Source organism: Syzygium oleosum, unplaced genomic scaffold (genome assembly GCF_021117445.2).
Source record: "Syzygium oleosum isolate NSW1041296 unplaced genomic scaffold, Sole_v2.1 Sole_v2.07, whole genome shotgun sequence".
Lineage (NCBI taxonomy): Eukaryota > Viridiplantae > Streptophyta > Magnoliopsida > Myrtales > Myrtaceae > Syzygium > Syzygium oleosum.
The window spans coordinates 3892598-3909247 of NW_026607491.1; the positions used below are offsets into that span (position 1 = coordinate 3892598).

A 16650-nucleotide genomic window follows, 5' to 3' on the forward strand; every position below is an offset into this window, starting at 1 on the left:
TCCACTAACCAATTTGAATTGCAATGAATAAGTCGCGGCGATCCTACCAAACAATGATGATCTCCATCAAGCGATGGTCGCCAGTATCGGAAATTAAAACAGAGGAAAATAAAAGCTTAATAATAATCAATAAAGCAAAGCAACCCTTTGGCCAAACGTGCCATTTGGAGTTCAATCAGCAGCTTATGACAACAGATTGGCACAATGATACAACTGAGAATACAGAGTCAATGGGCATAAAGAGTCCACGGCCAAGGCCATATGAGAATAATTTTGAAAGCACGAGCTTTAACTTACACCGCAATACACCACTGTCCGCCAAAATTTTTTTTGCAAATCTTGTACATGAAGCTACCCTATCCACCCAATTAGTTTATTCTTCTCTTCGTCCATACTTCACATAAATATTAATCTTCTTCTGAGTACATATTCTGATATCGAACCTGACAGCTTGTTACTGTTAACAACCAGCTCTTTGCAGATTCTCCAGGGAAAAGAAAAGGCCAGGTATGAATGAATAGAATTACATCTCTCCAGGAAGCATAGTGTCCTCTGGCAGATCACAAAAAGCAACACCCTGAAAGAAAAGAGGGATTTGTAAATTATAAGCCAAAAGAAGGGTTTTCGAAGGAAAATTTACGATGTGGCTATCCAAGGCTTACCCCTCCAATCAGGTGAGCTACACATCGCCTCTCTGCCAGCAACTCGGCTTCAGTCTGCAGAATAACAGTTCAAGTTAGATGAAAAGTAGCAAAGCCGGATTGGTCAAATGAGAATCTAGAGTTTTTCTCATCAACTATTGATTAAAGTTTAAAGATCACGCAAAACTCTATGTTTAAGGAATCGATATCTGGAAGAATATTCACAGCCCCTCATGATGAGACCTTGTTTCCAAGGAAAACACGGGAAGACATTCATATCTTTGAAGAATTAGAGATTCCAGATTCCATTCTCATCACATAAAAAATGTCCGTTCTGCAAAGATTGTGCGCCTCTATTTCACTTAAGAACTTCCGAGCCGTTCAACAAGCAACATAGTAGGCCAACCGCTATGGAGAAAAGAGTACCTTGGTTATTCGCTTGAGAAGGTAGTCGTCAAATATTACGTCCTTCACAAGCTCATAATCACCATCTCCCTAAAAAAATGGGTAAGTATTTTATCAAGGATTCCAATGAGATATGGGCGTTTAGAAACCACTGAACGAGAAGATAAACCATTTACTTACCTTAGATCTGCATGGCATGCTGAATACAATGCCCTCGGCAATGCCGTAAGGGTTTCCATCAGTATATACCTGCGCATTCATTTATGCACAATAAGACCAGCAACTAACTGACATCACAACACACTAACTCCTAATGCTACTTAAGCAAAGAACTGGGTTTGGCGGTCACTTCTTACTGATCAAATCTTAGTAGTTGCATTGCAGGGGGATCAGTTAAGTTGTTTAAGACTAAAAAGCCATATCTAGGGGCACAGGGATGAAGTATTAATCTTTCTCGTCATGCATTGTCCTCATTCCCACGTTTCTCTGTACCGTAATCTTTCCAAAATGTTGGAAGTGCTACTTTCTGAATGAACAAACAGCTTCGGTAAACCAAGCAAAATTAAATAGAAAAACCAAACTGCATTCATTCAAAACAAAGAATTTTAAAAAAGAATTTAAAGAGAAAAAGAAATATACTCATGAACGTTAAGGACAGAGATACTCACCCCTGAAGAGAACCAATCACCCTCGGGCGTGGGAGTGACAAGAGACTTCATGGCATCAGCAATTGACACCGCAGTTGATGCAGCTGAAGATCTTCCCCACTTCTTAATCAACACCCCACCTCTCTACAGATCAAATCCCTACTTCTCTTTAGTAATCAAAGGTGAGATACAAAATTCTTAAAAGAGTCGAAATCTAATTATACTTGTCCAATACAATGCATAAAACTCATCTGTTTCTTGGATCATACGTTCTGGACTTTTTCAGTGAACTCCTCTTCTAGCCACTTGGGATCCGTGATCACCTCCTTGACTGGAAGCCCATTGATTCTAGCATTTAAAAAGTCCGGCACCTGGATATTCCAATAGATTTTTCTTCTCAATCAAAGATGAAACAAGGGTGTTTGTACTTCCACTTTCCTAGAGCAAAATCTGAGGAATGACCTGAGTTGTCGAGTGGTTGCCCCAGATGGTCACATTTGACACCTTATCATAGAATGCGCCTGCCTTGAGTGCCAGCTGCACAATATTAAAGCCAAGATTTTGTTTCAATTGATCATATTGTCAGCACATAACAAAATGTAAAATTCTTCACTTTAATGAGCATTCTTGCCTGGCATTTCGCACGGTTCTCATCCAAACGTGTTAAAGCATGGAAGTTCTTTGCAGGAATATTAGGAGCATTTTTTAAGCAAATTAACGCACTGCCAAAAGAATGAAGCATTCCATTAGGGGCTACAATAGAGCTACACTCCTCGTGTTGTCTCTAGAAACAAAGAGCAAAAATCGAAGTATAACAAATAATATCTTACTTGGTGTTACAGGGGTTTCCTACAACAATTACTTTGACATTACGCGAGGCAACAGCATTTAGAGCCTTTCCCTGAAAAATAAGTGAAGGAGATAGAATTAGTACCACCACCTGTTTCTTGAGATGTTCATAAGCGGTTATATGCAGTCCGCAAAAGCTACTGCCACGCTACCTGCTCAGCAAAAATCTGCCCATTTATGTCTAGTAAGCCAGCTCGTTCCATTCCAGGACCTCGAGGCTTTGCTCCAATTAGGAGAGCCCATTCTACATCTTGGAACACCTCATAAGGGTCAATGCTGATCTGCACTTCCCTCAACAATGGGAACAAGGAATCCTCCAATTCCATAGCAACTCCTGCATGCATTAACATATTATCTCAGGAGTAATGAAATGATGGTTGATCAAGAGAACAGCCACTTGTCTGACTGTGAGCCTGGACACGAAGAATTGTGTAGTATATAGATAAATTGAGCAACTCTGGAACTGATACTTTTCTTACACTAGGATTATATCATATTTCACTTGCCAATCAGAGAGGATGATGAAGGGAGTCCTATGAACAGGTCACCCCAATGTAGTCATCTTCCTCTAGTTGCTTCGGTACAAGTCATGCGATTTTGTACTACCTTGATACATGTGTCTAGAGTAGACCAAACAAATGTGCAAACATGCATACAGTTCTCGTAAAGTACCACCAGGAGTACTGAAATGACTGCATTCAACATAGACTGCACAATATGTCCGTGGAAGTGTCGCAAATCCTCTCAAAAACTGATATTTGTGCTATATGCGAGAAAGCAGGGATTCAATGGACAATGGATGTAGCATGGTACCATTTTGCTGACAAATTTTAATGGTGCAATCAAGATAAGCGTCATATGAAAGAACACTTACTAAGGACATTCAAGATAGTCAATTGTAAGATGGACCAAGGCACCCAGTGACATGTATGCTTGATCCCACATTCATAAGATATCCTCAGGAACTTCCGATTATGTATCGAAAACAGATATTACTGGATATACGTCCATGCACTATTGATTAAAAATGATAATATTTTCCAGAAACTTGAGAGCAAGAAGTAGCTCTCCATTCGGGGCACATACCTTCTAGAGCTTGGAAGGACCTTTCTGAACCCAAAAGTTTTAAAGCAATGGGTTGATCAGGACCAAAAACCTGACCTGATGCAAGCTGGAAAAGAAGGAAAAGTTGGGTCAATCTTCCAAAGTTGAGAACCAAAATAGATTTAGAGAAATCTTGTGTACTAAATTGTGGCAAAAGATGTAGCAGTAGTATAAATCTGCAGAAACAAACAAACTCATGAATTTTCTCCGCCAAACAAATGATTATATCTCTTTGTATACTTTATTCAGACCTTAAACACAATTTGGTCAACTGCAGAGACAAGTAGTGTCAACAGTACACAGAATCGGAACCGATATTAGAAAAACGAATAAAGGTGTCAGTTCGCTGGCATAGACAAGCACACTTATAGTGGGAAATTCGGTTGGCGTTGCTTCCCTGATTACAACTATTACAAACTTGTACCGTGTAATTTGTCCCCAACTACTTCTGCAAAGGAAAAAGAAAAAGCAAAGAATGGCATGCACTGAAATATTGTCCCAAGGAGCTGCTGGTGACAATTGCTAAATAACTCGTGCAATAATAGTTCCAAGTTTGCATTTCAATTGGCAAAATGTTACTAAACTGATGCAGTTAATAAAACAGCAATCCTCCCAATTCACACTTTCAGAAAAGGACCATTGATGCTAGCATCAACAAGAATTCAGTAAAATGGTTCAACAGCAGACCAGAATCAAACACGAGAGCAGACGGAGAATAATATCTACCAAGAGACTGCCACAGATCCTTACTTTGAAAAGCAGATGATTAGAAATCATTCCAGCAGCACCAGATACTGCGACATTTATTAGTTTCTTCCAAGATTTTGTCTCTTCTTCCTGTGACCATATTCAACAACATGAAACACATTATTGTAGGAAAAGATGTCCCTGGAAGTTCAAACTGAAAATGGGATGGCATTAAACCAGCTCAATACCAGTCAGAAGAATAAACACATATACATCTTCATTCACTTTGGAGGAGTCAAACAAGAAGTGCTTGAATAAGTCGACTCGTGTTTAGTTTCTTTCTTTAAGAGGATCCATTTTCTCACATGAACATATTTACTTTGAATTTCCGCACCTCCAGAAAACATACCAATAGACATGGACACCATCATAATTAGGTGAGGAGGAGATCAAGCATTCAGAATCTAATGACTGATCGACCAAAGTGAAAATCAAGAACATTAAATGCACAACAGCCAAAACAGAGACTTTCAAAGTAACAGACACGGCCATAAGGGCCAACGCTCTTCATTTCTCTCGATCGAACATTTCAACAAGCAATTCTCATGCTACATACTTGACCTTCTCATTTAAGCTTTGTCAGCATGCAATATAGAGCACAGAAAACCAATGACTTGCTCATCACTAAGAAGCAACATTGAATCAAAGTCAAGATAATTCAACACATGCACCAAGTAAGTAAAGAAAGCTACACAAAATTGTCGAAAAAACATACAGCTTTGAGATCGTAAGTGAGGCAAAAGACACCGAAGCATTCAGGCTTAGGCTTGCTGCTCTTCGGAACTTCGGGTTGCACTGCCGCTGGAGCTTGAGCTTGAGCAGTTTGACTGAAAACAATCAAACCACCAACCTATCAAACTCAGTACAACACCCCCCCCCCCCGCTTTCCAAAAGAGAAAACAGAGCGTAATTAAGACATCTTAACAGTGAAAGGAAGCAGCTTAGTGAAGTAAGCACTAATGAAAACTTACTTGACAGAGCAAGAGATTCTTGAACCGTGGGTTCGCCGGAGAGGTCTGAAAGACAGGCGACGGGAACGGGAAGCGCGAGCAGATAAGTAGGAGAGCTGGGCTGAGCTAAGGCCCTGTTTTGGGCACGTGGGTGCGGTCAGCTCCGCCACCGCCATGGCAGCAGAGTTCAAGAAAACAGAGTCCTACCCAAAGAAAGGCAAAGGACGAGACTTTCTTTACAGGGAGAGCGATGCCCTTAATGGGTGATCGCGGGTACTCAGCGAGAGAGAGACAGAGAGACAGAGAGAGAGAAAGAGGGTGGAGAAAAGTTGGAAGTGAGGAGGAGGAAGAGGGAAGGAGGATGATCTTTGGAAGGAGGGTATAAGGCCACGACACGCACGACACTTGTCATCGCCACACGAGTCGTTAAATCTTCTTTGGGGAAAACAGGAGGAGGCTCCTCCCGTTTCCCTCCCTGCTCCTTCCTGCGGGCTCTGCTGTTTTGGTAACAGGAGCGAACGGTGAACCTTCTTGGTCCAAGAATGGACTTGCGGTTACCCCTCAACCGCTCCTCTTCCTCTCCATGCTGTGTGTAAAAGTATCTTTGCTAATATAGTAAGGAAAGAAAAAAGAAGATAAATTCTTTAGTATGGTAAATAAATATACTTGATATATATTTTACTCTAACGAAATCAAAATAAAAAGTTGGCCGAGAAAGTGAGATTTTGAGATAAGAGGGACAAAGAATAGATAATTGTTATAAGATTACTAATGAAGAAAAGATTTTTTTAGTTTTTTACTATATTAAAGAATGTCTTTTTTTGCTTGCTATTGACGAGATAATATTACACGAAGTATGTAAAACGTTATCGAAATATCTAAGAACACACTTTTCTTTAATACTCTAAAAAAATATGCAAAATGCTTAATTATGGTAAACTAGATCCTAAATAGAAAAAGGAAAAAAAATAATTTAAAAAAAGAACGAAAATTTAAGGGCAGTTTTGTCATTTTAGTGTAAATGGGGTGGATTTGGTAATTTAGGGGGTGGAAATAGTGCCGCCACTAAAAAGAAATGTTAATATCATCTAAATAAGGTGGATTTAGTCGGTTTTGTCTATTTAGTGTAAGTGTCTTCACTGAACTTTTGATCCTTCAAGAATTGTAACGATGGGTGAACTATGAAATCCCTATGTGAAGATATTTCGATGGAAAGCTTTTAAGTCACCTTCGGCGTTCCAACATGAAATCAATACATGGAAGAAGAGTGACCGAAGGAATACATGGGATGAGGATAGTTATCTATTATTTTTTACTGCGATGTGTCGATTGAAAATCAAATCGATCAAGACAACACCTAATTATCAAACGAGATCCTCTCTTACCATGCCTTATTGCCAATGTTTGAATCATATTCCCTTTTTTCTTTGTTTTGACTGTGCAATTTGTCCTGAACAAAGTCTCCTTCTTGCATCTAACGAACCTTTAGATAGCGGAGAAGTTCTGGTCCGTGACCGGAAACCCTTGTTGGTCCAAAGGAGGCTTCAAGAGAATGTCGGTTGATCACTTTTCAGCTGTACTTCTTCAAAGTCCCACTCCCTCCTTCTCACCAATAAAACCTCCAGCCTGACACGGTCCATGTGTCCCATCAGTTTTTATATTTGTGTAGCTAGAATTTGACCTTACACACATGCACATACGAGGAATCCGAAGCCATTAATAATCACTTCTAAACTGGTAAGCACATTCTGATTGTACACATAACTATGTTTCGTAACCTTAGAAAGAAACTAAAAAGTGCATAAAGTTCAAGGCTTTTAAAGAACAAATAGTTATCTCGATTTTTTTTCTTTTTTAATTGTGATTGGAAGTACTTGTAAAAGTTGTGGCATCAAACGTAAAAGTATTTACAAGAGGTTCCTCTCGGGTGTCCTGTCCGGCTAAATAGCAGCACGGATACATACGAATGGAGAAATGATTTATACATCGGTTTCATGAGTGGCGTAATATAACCATCTAGATCATGATATCCGCATGATGTGAATATAAACCATAATTGTATTTGAATTCTCTAATCTTTTGCTTATGATCGACTTGCTTCTCAATCAATCATTCTCACGTGACTACCGCACGAAATACCTTCTTCATATGTTGGGAAAGAAACGGAAGAACAAAATTCTTTAGCGCAGCATGCAATTACAATAGTAACACTAAAATATAAGAAGGTAAATGGTAATTGGTAGTCACAAGGCTTACTATGTGCATGGTTGAACAAGGACTTATCGGGCTCATATATGTTTCGGCCCATCAAGACTCGGACATCTCATTTTGGATTGAAGGACAATTTTAATCAAGAGTGGATTTAGCTCGTGATTCTATCAAAGATCAAGGATTCATTTTAGTGAGGTCAAGGTGACAGGCTCCTCTATAAACCCAGATTAATTTCCACCTAAAAGAAAGAACAGTAACAATCTACAAGCGATACTTCTAAGTCATTTGTCTGCTATTGACGAAATTATAGTTAGTGATCAAGTGCATATTCCATGCAAGAGGCTTGACAATGAGAGATTTCACCAGAGAAGCACCTTTTCTTCACGGCCACGAAAAAGGAGATAATGCTATTATGTCAGCTACTAGCTAACAAAGCTGAGAATGAAGTGTGGGGCATTTTGGTTATCCGAGCATGCTTTGTTTCGTTTGTAAATGCCAAAGAGGACACGATGAAACAGCCTAGAGACCTCAAAATGGCCCAAAGTTGTCGACCCGACAGCAACCTCTCTCAAACTTAAGTGCCCATTTCTTGTGGTTTTCAACCTTTGAGCTGTGACTTTTAATGTTGAGTATATGGATTTTTTCTTTTCATTCAAAATCCAAACTGTTCAAAGCATTTGGAAAATTAGCATTTGAACTCACTCCACAATTTTCATAGTCAAATGCGGCTCATTGAATGGCTTGGGGTAATTGCTAATGCAAACTCTTATCAGATTGTGCTAGTTTGAAAAGCAGAGGAAAGAGCTACACGAAATGCAATATTGGACGAGAGTGGGTAGTCTATGGTTCCTCCTGGGCATCGTGCCTCCACAGATTTTCACCGTTGGATCCAAAAGCCAGAGATCGCAGCCGTCCAGGATGGGATCTGGAGCAATGGGAAGTGAAAGAATGGTGTACTGAAAGTCCTGAATTCTGTGTATCAAACATTCACTGGGATTTAGATTTTCAGATTTGGTGCAATCAAGTCCAGGAAATTCTTGCCCTTGTATTCGCCGGACAAAAATAATGAAGGAAACTGGCTCAATCGGTCTGTTGGATTTGCTTCGGTAATGAGCTGCGGAGATGGGAGAACCACGCTATTGAGGGACAAAGCACAGAATGATGCAATCTGTGATTCGGTTCATTGAAGGAATCACAGAACCCTCTGAAGTTGAATCTCCCTCTTATGGAATGCCGATAGTAATTGAAGAAGCAGCATGAATCGATTCCGTGTTGATGCGTTAGGAATAAAGTATCGCTAGGCTGATCGTAACATTGCATAAAGCGATTACGGGTGTATAACCATGGACGGGAAACTAAGATGGCCACCAGCAGTGACCACCGAGGTATTTGGGGAGTGCTTCCACAGTTGTCCATCTGCCTTCATTCTGAATCCGAAGACCTTGAACGAATTCGTCCTGAAAAACAAGCGTGAGAAACCCATAGTCCGAGCAAGGCAGCACGCCAAGCGTGAGGTTGGACTCAGGGCACACGGGACAGCAGTTCACCACAAGAGTTGATTCCAATTTTATAAATCTTCCATTGAAATGTCGTCCTCATCTTCTTCAAGTTACTTTTCGTGGCGGTGTTTCCTTCACTCCTAGGCTCTACAGGATTGCCTCCATGAGGTTCAAGTACAAGGACTTCAATTTATTGGAGTAATCAACTGCTGTTTACCTGTGCTGAGAAGTGAAAAGGATCACCAGATTCTGTAGATCACTATCTTTTTCAACCGGAATACCCAATAAAGAATGATCTTGAAACAACTTCGTTTTGCTTTGTACACACAGTACATGACAATGTCTTGGGACTTCACTAGGAATTTCTAACACCTTAAATTAATCATGCTTCGGAAAGAAACATGGTTTGTGTATACCCTAGACCAGAGTTTACAGATGGGGCCATGTGCGTATTGGCTAGTAAGAACATCTAATTAAGACTCTCGTCAGTCTTTGTCTAATGTATCTCTGCAATTGCTCGAGCAGAGACGGCATATTTTCGCACAATTTAACACGTTTATGAAAGCAGACATTGGCAAGCTAGATAATCGACACAAATTTTTAAAATACATGATTTTTTGACATGTTCAACAAAACACAACCCAACACGAACTGACAACCCAAACTTGACAACGAACGCGAAGTGCCCTCCCTAGGCACAAAGTTGCAGGATGAGTGGAATATTAGGCATCTTAACAAGGAGACGAGAAGGGCTCTATGCCTTTGAATCATTAGTGGTCTCTGCAATGTATCTGGAATTGAGAACCTGAGATCTGTATGGAGCCTTGAAGAAGAGCAAAGTCAACGACCGGATGCTCGAGAGCTTGGCCACCCTACCACTTCTCTCTCTTTCCGAATTTGGCCTCTCTGAATGCGGCAACATGTGCTTGCTTGGAATTCTCTCTATCCCCTCTCTCTCTCTCTCTCTCTCTCTCTCTCTCTCTCTCTCTCTCTCAAAGGTGTCTCGCTTTCTTCTAAATTCACCATTCTCTGTTGCTATCACAAATTGTTGCCTCCACCAGTTTAAAAGAAGTTGTCAAATGATTTGTGAAAGCCCAGGTACCAGTAAGCGATTGAGGGTATAAAAGAGGAGGATTTTAATGTAACATTTCGAGAGAGGGTCCATCTATAGGGAACAGAAATGGTGGAAGACGTTACTTATATGGGCCTGCGTTGTGTACGCAAAAAAATCTGTGTGGCATTTTCTTATTAACAATCATGTAGGATTGAAAAGATAATAAAAGTTATCACTTGACATTTGCCATCGACTTAAAGCTGATAGAGTTAACGGAACGGCTTAACGTGCATCCAAGTTGCAAATTTTTATATATAAAAGGCATGAAAAGAAACTTTTTGCGAGGACTTATTACACTATTATGGCAAATATTTAGATTTGTCCTGTAATTATCTCCTAAGTTTTCTACTTTTTTTTGGACGGGTATGCTTATAGAGGCCGTCTAAACGACCCAACTTGATGATTGACCTTGCGACGACCAAACGCCAACAGTGAAGTTCGCAACATACGATTTGGTAAAATAATCTATTTTATCATCATATGTGATTCAACTAACGATAGAAAGGGAATTCAATTCCCATGTTCTGCTAATAATTGCTCAATTTGCAACTACAAATTGTCAAAATCGCCAAGGATTTCCTGGGTGATTAATATGCATGGTTAGGTCAATTTCCTGGTGTCTAAGAAATTCTTGTCCTTGTGTCCAACGGATGAAATGCAGTGAAGAAAACTGGCAAAGTCGGTGTCCTTGTAGCGCCTCGGATTAGCTTCGTCGATCAGCTTTGGCGACGGCCGGACTGTGCTGTCAAAGGATAGGCTGTGCAGTGAAGCAATAGAGATTCGGGTCGACGAAGGGTTCACCAGAACCCTATGAAGCACGCTCTTGAATTTCCCATTGCTGAATATCTGCCACAATTCAAAAGCCTTTGTAAGTATCAATTAAACCTATAGGAACTTTTGAATCCTATTGCAATAACAAAAGATATATTGTTTCCCTAACTCATTTAATTATAAACCGAAAATTTGTTTTGGAGGGTTAAAAGCAATGAACCAACCTCAAGATGGTCACCAACATTGACAACAAATGAGTTGGGGAGTGGCTCCACAGTCACCCATCTCCCTCCATGGTGAATCTGAAGACCCTGGACCGACTCGTCCTGAAGAAGGAGCGTGAGCATGCCATAGTCTGAATGCGGCGGCATGCCAAGCGTGAGATCGGGTTCGGGGCACGCCGGGTAGCAATTCACCATGACGATTTGGCTCCCATTCTCTAAATCTTTTGCCATCCGGTCACTTTCGTGATCTTCCATAAGTTTTGGTGCTGTTTCCTTCACCCCGAGACTCTCCAGAATAGCCTCCATGAGCTTTAAGTACAAGAACTTGGTCTTCGTGGAGTAGTTAGCAGCTACTTCCCTGTTTCAAGCACATTAAGAGATCAAAACGTCAGGGTCCATCTCACGTACTTGACAGGGAATAACATATATACCAGCGTACAGTAACTGTTGCAATTCTATGAATGCTATCTAATTAATTTGTGTAAAGTAGAACAAAACGAGTAAATTGTGATGGCTCGCTGCAAAAACAACTTCAATACAACGTAATTAATAGAGTTGATTAGAATGAACTGTTCCATAATTGATAAGGGCCATGGTTATCCAACCAAGCTTCAATAGGCCTCCTAGAACAAGATTGAAAGATCCATTTTCAGCTGTTCATTGGAAACTTTTGTACATAAAACTCAGTTCAGCTGCTGACACGACAGACCATAAGAACATGTGTCGTTCCATTGCTTCTTTTGATAGAGTCCATCGTGGGTTTTTGCAATATGACTACCATGATCTATCAGAACGGGTCTGTGCAATAGTACAATAGTGACTAGAGGTGATGAGGGCAATTCATGCCCAGCCCAAGCTTTAAGGTCAGACCTAACTTTTTGTCTAGGCCCGCCTATAGCCAAAAGGACATGTAAAGCTCTTTTGGTCAGAGTGGATGTCGAGATAGAGGGAGAGAGAGAGAGATGATCACCTTAGGTCCGAAGGATTGGAGGGCCAAGAGGGGAGATGTTGTGGCAAGGGGTGGCAACTGAGCTTGAGGAAGTCTCTCCAGCAGAAGAATGGGTCTGTGTTCTGGTTGAAGCTGGTGCCATACCTGACCGGGGACCTCATATCTGGGGTCATGTACTTGCACCTCTCCTCATATGGCAGCTCAAAGAATCTCCTTCCCACACTACCCATTTCCTCGATTACTTCACTTGGTATCCCATGGTTCACTAGCTGCATCCACAAATCCAAAGATTAAGCACTTAACATTTGTCGGTCGATGTGCGTTCGATCTAACATTGATAGGAGAAATGCTAATTGATTTTGTTTGGGTGTAGTGTATCTGAAATGCCATGATGGCATGACTTGTGCGCAATGAGTTAAAAAAGCTAAGTACAGCAAAAAAAAAAAAACTAATTAATGGTAATCAGAACCTTGCGATCCACTAAATGCTTGTGTAAAAAGTTACTCCAGGATCAGTAAACCTTGACGTTCTTGTTGGTTTCTTTGACTACTAATTATGTATTGAACCAACCCGTTGTATCGTTCTCTACATAGTTATATACATATGTATATATGTATACGTTGATCCCTGTGGTGTCTCAATCTGTGCGGCAACGATGCGCACGTCTCGACTGTTCAGAGCCATGCTCGACATATATATTACCTGAAAAAAGCCATATTCTTCACAAGCATTTGCGAGGCACTTGAGAACTTGGGATCTGTTGGAGCCTTGAAGACGAGCAAAGTCGATGACCGGAAGCTTGAGGGTTTGGCTGCTGCCATAACAGACGTTGCTCCTCTCCGTATCCAAGTCCGGCCTCTCCAAAACCGGAAACACGTACTTCCTTGGAACTCTTTCTATCCCTCCCTCACAAAGATGCCTCACTCCTCTCTGATACTTGCTCTCCTCCACTCCATGACCATTGTTGCTCTCCACTGCTAAACCCATCACTGCAAGCGACAGCACTTGCAGAAAACTTTGCCAAAACAAAAGAGACTAGAAAAAACTCAAAAGGAGTTGAGAACCAAATAGAGAATGATAGGTGGATAAGTTTAAGAGAGACGGTTGTTCGATGGAAGAGATTCAGAAGAGGGTGTGTGTATTTATAGCGGCGGGGGGGGGGGGAGGGGAAGAAAGAGGTGGTGGATAGAAATGAAGTTATGGGATTTGTCTCTTCTTCTTGCAAAAAGGGAAGAGAGATTTGACTTGGTGGTAGGACAAAATATGGATGCATCTGCATCAGCATGGTCCCAATCACTACGTGGCTTTGGCCTGTAAGGTCTGATACGACTTCTGCTTTTCCTTTCTTTTCCTTTCTTTTATTTTTTGCTTTTTGATTTTTGCTTTCTTTTTTTAGAGTCAAGGGATAACATTTTTTTTATATGCTTTGATAAACTAATCTTGCTCCAAATGTTGGCGTGATGAGGTGTGTCATGTGGCAAGAATACAGTTCATAACCGGACATAGCTCGAATGAGCAAATCGGGCTGTAACTTTATTTACGCAAGTCTGTCTATTTTCGGATAAGTATAAGTGACGATGCCTTTGTCATCCGAATCTTCTTTTTTTTACCTACGTGTGCACAATCTACATTTTTTTTGTTGGTTAAAGTTTAAAGTGTCATCTATATCTTTTATATAATGATCCTTAATTATGGCGGAAAGAAAAGTTACACTTCATAGGGGGATAAATTCAATCAAACTTTAGAAAATTCAAGGAAATACATTTTGGTTTTCTTGAGGTATAGTATAGGTTATACCATTTATTGATATGAGATTACCTATATGAATATATATAATCGCTTCTCATTGTAATTGGTGATAACTTTGGCTATCAACAAGATATTCATAAGCTAGTTCTAAATTTGATTATTAATAACACGAGCATAGAGGTCCGCAATAAATGGGATTTGAACAAATTATCTCTAGCTCTTTTGAACTGAAAATCCCTTAGGCCCCCAATCGACTTGGACCTTGGAGGTTGATGGTTAAGTTGCTACTTCAGTTTCAATTCCGCTTCTCTTAATAAAACCTTGCCAGATATTATAAGCAGCAGCAGCAGTAATTCGAAATCAACTGAAGTGTTGGTAAGACATAACATACTATGTGAATATCATTGCTGTAAGCACATTATTTTTGGCAAAAGTCTCCAGAAACCATAAAACTATGCTCAGTGTAACGTATTTATCTTAAACTTTTTTTTTTCAGTGATGTCAAAAATCCCAAATTGGTATCTATGTGACACATTTATTCTTGTCAAAGTTCTGTCAATGAGAACCGTTAAAAATCTGCCTATATGGATGTCAGAAAGCGAACCTTGTTAACGACGTTATTTTGACTAAAAATCATCTAACGGAATATTGACGGAGGGTAAATGTATCACATGGATACAAGTTTGAGATTTTTTATGTCATAATAAAAAGTTTAGGGTAAATATATCACGGTGAGCATAATTTGTATTTTTGATGTCACCAAAAGAGTTTAGAGTAAAAGTGCCACGTTGAATATATTTTTGGATTTGTTTTTAACTTTTTCCGTCTGTTCTCTCGCATAAAGGCGTTGAGCACGAACATTTATTGGTGAGAAAGAAAAATAAACAAATGAATAATAATAATAGCCGAACGAATCTAGTATTTTCAGTTCATGCACGAGGATCGAGATAAGCCTAGCCCCACCACATGTCCCTCCCCTCGTCGTCCAAAGTCAAATGCCGGTTGAAATAAGAGGCGGTTAGCAGTTCAGCATGCACAGTTGAAAAACGAAGCAGAAAAGAGAGAGAGAGTCCCAAATCGATTGGCCACGGAACGCCCACGTGTCCTCCATCCCCCAACATCATTTGCATGCAGCATGGCCATGTGGACAACCTAAGGACTCGTGTTCTAACCTAAAAATCAGCAAGTGATTCTGCATATCTAACCCGAATTGACTGCTCAAGTGTTAAACGTGTTCGTCGTTCATAGCCTGTGTTCACCCTCTTTAAGAGTATGCCGTCCGGGCATTGCCGCAACCGATGTGATTAGTATGGTGCTCAAGCGACGCAGACGTCCAAAAGAAAAAGCATGGAAGGGCATTATCATGTCAAGGTCATTACAAGCACTCCAGTTGACAAATACCATGTCATGTCACGTCGCGAACTTGGTGCAGTTGACTTAGTGATTTAGAAAATGCGTAGCAGGTCCGGCATGCAGAATAGGTTTGGTATCTCATTCTACGCCAGCAAGCTTTCGGTTATTTAACTCGCGTCTTATCTTGACTCATTAAATTCGATTTAGTAAGATGTTCCGTGGATTTTGATCCTGTTCATCTAACGTGCGTGTTCTCGTCATTAAGTTAGTAAGATAATTTATTTTTTTTATTACATTCATGATCTGTTCTTGAAAATTTTATATTTATCACATGTGAAATTACCATTATTATTATTATTATTATTATTATTTTCTTTTCAGCAGAGAATTTTGTGGTCACCATCAAGTTAGGGCATTTTTAAATAGGTTTTCAACACCGTCCTAATAAAAATAAGAGTTGGTGGTTCATTTTGCTACGGCAGTCATCTCTCGACCGGCCAAACTTAAGTCCAAAACCAAGATGCTAACAAATCTATGTCATCTCCATAGGTCAGATGCTCATGCCGGAGAGCTTATTACTTCATTGACTTGTTCATGTACTCTTCTACACTCAAAATTGCTTAATTTTGCACCCATTTAGATTGTATTTATATAGGGATAAGTACGCTGGAAGTCCTAAAATTTGTTACGAAAGTACAATTGAACCAATCAAAATCTTAAAACTTGTCGAGTTGGTACAATCAAGTCCTAAAAGTTATTGTCATTTTCCGTTTGTCAAGTCGGATGGGCTTAATGGAAGGACTTGATTGCACTAACTTGACGAGATTTTAATTGACTCAATTGCACTTTCGTAACAAGTTTTAGAATTTCCAACACATTTAATGAATTAATAACACTTTCCTCGTTCTCTAATTTTTTTTTTTTGGTTTTTTGAATATTTTATGCTTGTCCTTGTGGGGTCACCTGATGTCAAGAAAGATATATTAAAAGTTATTAAGGGCAATATTATTAAAAGAGAGTATCTGAGATGCTAACGCATTCTTAGGACAATTCTTACCATAAACTTTTTAGATAAGACAGATTACGTGAGTGCTAGGTGTTTCCCAAGTTCAGATTTTCCAATTTTCCTACGTCCAATAACAACTTAAGCAACATATATAGAATTCCTAGTACATTGTCCCCCCTTACCTGTATCTGCGTCACTAGTTGTTTAATTAGAAGAAAGTCCACTATTTTAAAAATGGGCTATGATGCAGATCGGCCTAATTCCATTAAAACCCCAAACTATGGGTATTGTCCTAATTCTACCCCAAACTATTTTTTGTCTCATAAAAAATCACAAACTTCCACTTTCTTCCCAAATATGCCCTCTGCTATTTTTCGTCCAGTTATACCCTTAGAATTTGACTAGTCAGTTCCACGTCATTTTAATCTTCC

The 16650-nt window shown here is 39.9% G+C and overlaps 2 protein-coding genes across 3 annotated transcripts; both read right to left on the bottom strand.

Annotated features, from left to right (window-relative positions):
• Positions 1–132: 132 nt before the first annotated feature.
• LOC115662230 (malate dehydrogenase [NADP], chloroplastic) lies at positions 133–5711 on the bottom strand. Of its 2 annotated transcripts, none has more exons than XM_056313334.1 (14): positions 5365–5711; positions 5109–5220; positions 4397–4483; positions 3629–3713; positions 2695–2876; positions 2524–2594; positions 2325–2415; positions 2156–2230; positions 1963–2064; positions 1715–1837; positions 1227–1295; positions 1068–1136; positions 663–716; positions 133–577 (listed from the first exon to the last, which is right to left on the bottom strand). In XM_056313334.1, exons 1-14 carry the CDS (start codon positions 5517–5519, stop codon positions 524–526), a joined length of 1329 nt encoding a protein of 442 aa, XP_056169309.1. In that variant the 5' UTR covers positions 5520–5711; the 3' UTR covers positions 133–523. The 2 variants fall into 2 exon arrangements, with proteins under 2 accessions (XP_056169309.1, XP_056169310.1); XM_056313335.1 differs by having other exon boundaries at positions 5109–5200; positions 5351–5472.
• A 4907-nt stretch (positions 5712–10618) lies between these two features.
• On the bottom strand, positions 10619–13210 carry LOC115662686 (probable 2-oxoglutarate-dependent dioxygenase SLC1). Its single transcript, XM_030584790.2, has 4 exons — positions 12814–13210; positions 12133–12380; positions 11163–11520; positions 10619–11013 (listed from the first exon to the last, which is right to left on the bottom strand). The coding sequence occupies exons 1-4, from the start codon at positions 13096–13098 to the stop codon at positions 10768–10770; spliced, it is 1137 nt and encodes a 378-aa protein (XP_030440650.2). The 5' UTR covers positions 13099–13210; the 3' UTR covers positions 10619–10767.
• Positions 13211–16650: the final 3440 nt, after the last annotated feature.